At 45.7% G+C, this 2,500-nt stretch overlaps 1 protein-coding gene across 2 annotated transcripts in view; it reads right to left on the reverse strand.

Annotated features, from left to right (window-relative positions):
* The window catches only part of LOC125048155 (sprouty-related, EVH1 domain-containing protein 2-like), a 48,601-nt gene extending 46,650 nt beyond the window's left edge, over positions 1-1,951 (reverse strand). The window contains exon 1 of one of the 2 annotated variants that reach the window (XM_047646709.1): positions 1,201-1,951. In XM_047646709.1, the coding sequence (XP_047502665.1) occupies positions 1,201-1,220 (20 nt within the window). In that variant the 5' untranslated portion in view covers positions 1,221-1,951. Of the gene's footprint in view, positions 1-804; positions 1,120-1,200 lie in introns of those variants that run through there. The other variant, XM_047646708.1, reaches the window with a different exon arrangement.
* Between the last annotated feature and the right edge of the window lie 549 nt (positions 1,952-2,500).

Here is a 2,500-nt window from a genome sequence, read left to right on the forward strand (position 1 = left end):
GAAAAAGAAATATGAAATATCAACGCGATAGGCCTACTTCCAATAATGAATGAATTAATAAAATGTGAAACTGCGAGTAGCCACGAATTTGTCCAAGCGAACACCGTGACCTTAACTCGATGACGACGAACTTGTCAAGGAAAAGATATAATTACGAGATCTCATGCACAAAGGTTCTCGTTCGTGTTCAGAACTTGTTTAGTCGAGAAGTCATTTCTCAAGCATGGTTCTGTGGGTGTTCTGGGACAACCTGCCGTATCTATGCAAGGATTTGTATAACGAAACATATCACGCATATTAACAATAACTATATCCAGTTAAAAGACAGTGCCCGTGCAATGTTACTGTTTTATCGAGTTTTATTTGACAGTTCTTTCTCTCACACTTGGCCGCCGTTATCTACGTACCCAATCAACTATGGCTGATCGATGTGCCTTAACAATAAGAGCAATTGAAGGCTTAACTACACACCCATACACGCACCCATGCTTCAAAAGACACTGCTAATGAGGTCAAATGAGGTGTCTACCCCCACCCCTCTCCTTGCCTATAGTCGGGAGGCACAGCATTAGGCTGCGTTCATAATACCCATGTCACGGAAGGTCTACGTGCAATGTTCCTTAAAACGATCACTCTCGTCGCCAAACGCAAGAAACACATTTCACCCTTTCACTCTTCCGTTTCCTATGTGGGGGACTTAGATTTTTTTAACAACACTCACCCCTGCACCTTCGGCTGAACCGATGTCACCCGCAAGGCAGACGAGTGAACGAGGCTGGCTCACAACAACCGAAAAATACTTACGGCATGTCCTGCGAGATTCTCTGGGGAATATGCATTGTAAACTTGGTTTCACTACACACCCCGTCCCGTCCAGGCTCTGCTCTCCATCAATGAATAAAAAAAATAAGCTCAGAGGACACCGCTTTGGTGGCAAACATTCGCTCTGGCCCAACACCTAAGACACGAACTCAATATCGAGTGGAATTTGCGCTCTGGCCACATCATGCGAGCAATGAGGAGCGTTCTCGTGGAAATAACGTTTGATTCACCACCACCACAGCTTTACCAACAAAGCGACGTCCACTGAATCTTAGCGAGAGAAAATGGAGGCACGATCAGAACCCAGCCACGGAGGTTTTCAACACGATTTCCACCACAACTATGCCCTTTTCCACTATTTTAACTGGACATACTTACTCATCATTTCCCTCTGTCATGTTTTATATAGTACAGGTGGCTATTTTGGCGTTTTTTTGCCCTCCTGATGCACATTTTCATGGTAACTAAACTTCATGGAAACACCCCAAACACGAAGATCTTGGTTTGAGCTCGGAGGGCTGCGCACCCAGACAGCGCACCCAACTAGTTCCTCTCGCAGCTTTCTTCATTTCGCCTTTATTGATTCGTCGGGGGATAGCATGTCACTCTATTTTTCGAGGTTGAATGTTTTAGTGTGTGATTGATGGTGTTAATATTGTTGAATTAGATGTAAAGTTTTTTTTGGCAGCAAAGAGGCGGATGAACACACCGATGACTATGGTGCGGCCTCACCGCGCTACAACAGACGTTCCGCTGAGTTGCGCGCCGTTTCACTTTGTTTCGTCCCGACTCCGCTCTACTCGCCGAGGTTTAGGTCTCTAATATCGCATTGCCACATCGAGAATAGTTCCAGAATGCGTTATCTTCGAATTCCATTCAATTGTCCAACGGAAAACGAACCACAAAATCGAAAACTGGTTGCGAATATATATTTATGTTGCCTGCTCGCAAACTGAAGTGAACGAAGATTTTGTTTTAAATTACTTCTTCAGGCACCTGTACGCCCGTCTTCCTTCACTCAATTCAATGATGGCAGAGCATTGATGGCGGAAGCCTGAATTCCGCCTCTAGTGCAAGCCTTCACTTGACTAGACTGTAACTATGGGCGTAGTTGGGCCTAATAACTGTATGATCCTTCGGTCATTATGTAGGTGTGGTCACAGACTGGGCGAGTGTAAAGCTGCAGTTGTCATTCATGTTGGGGGATATTGGGAGGCATGAATGAATTGGAGGGGGAGACACTCGGCTACCAGCACTAGCGCACATATCTAAATTCTTCGTACGGGGAGCGGTTCGCATCGCCAAGGACGCTTTTTGTGCTAGCTTATAACGCCAATAACATTATCGTAGTTGCTAGTACAGTTTGGGTGAGTGTAGCAAGCGGTATAAATATGACTTGTAAAATTGCGTTGGTTACCGCGGGGGCAGGAAGAGAGAGGAGGGGAGGGGAGGGGCCCGGGGGAAGGGGAGGGGGACGGAGCGGTGGTAGTCAGTTAGCAATTAGTGTATTACATAAGGAATTTCCGGTACATATGTAATGGATGCCTAAAAACGTCGTTCTTTCAGCACCAAAATTGTTCACGAGGGAAAAACGTACGCTTGTTTTTCAATCGCAGATATTACACAGAGGGACGCTGCGTACAGAAGTGCTTTTAAGATACAACACTAATCTGGCGCC

This window comes from Penaeus chinensis, chromosome 43 (assembly GCF_019202785.1).
Source record: "Penaeus chinensis breed Huanghai No. 1 chromosome 43, ASM1920278v2, whole genome shotgun sequence".
NCBI classification, from domain to species: Eukaryota; Metazoa; Arthropoda; class Malacostraca; order Decapoda; family Penaeidae; genus Penaeus; species Penaeus chinensis.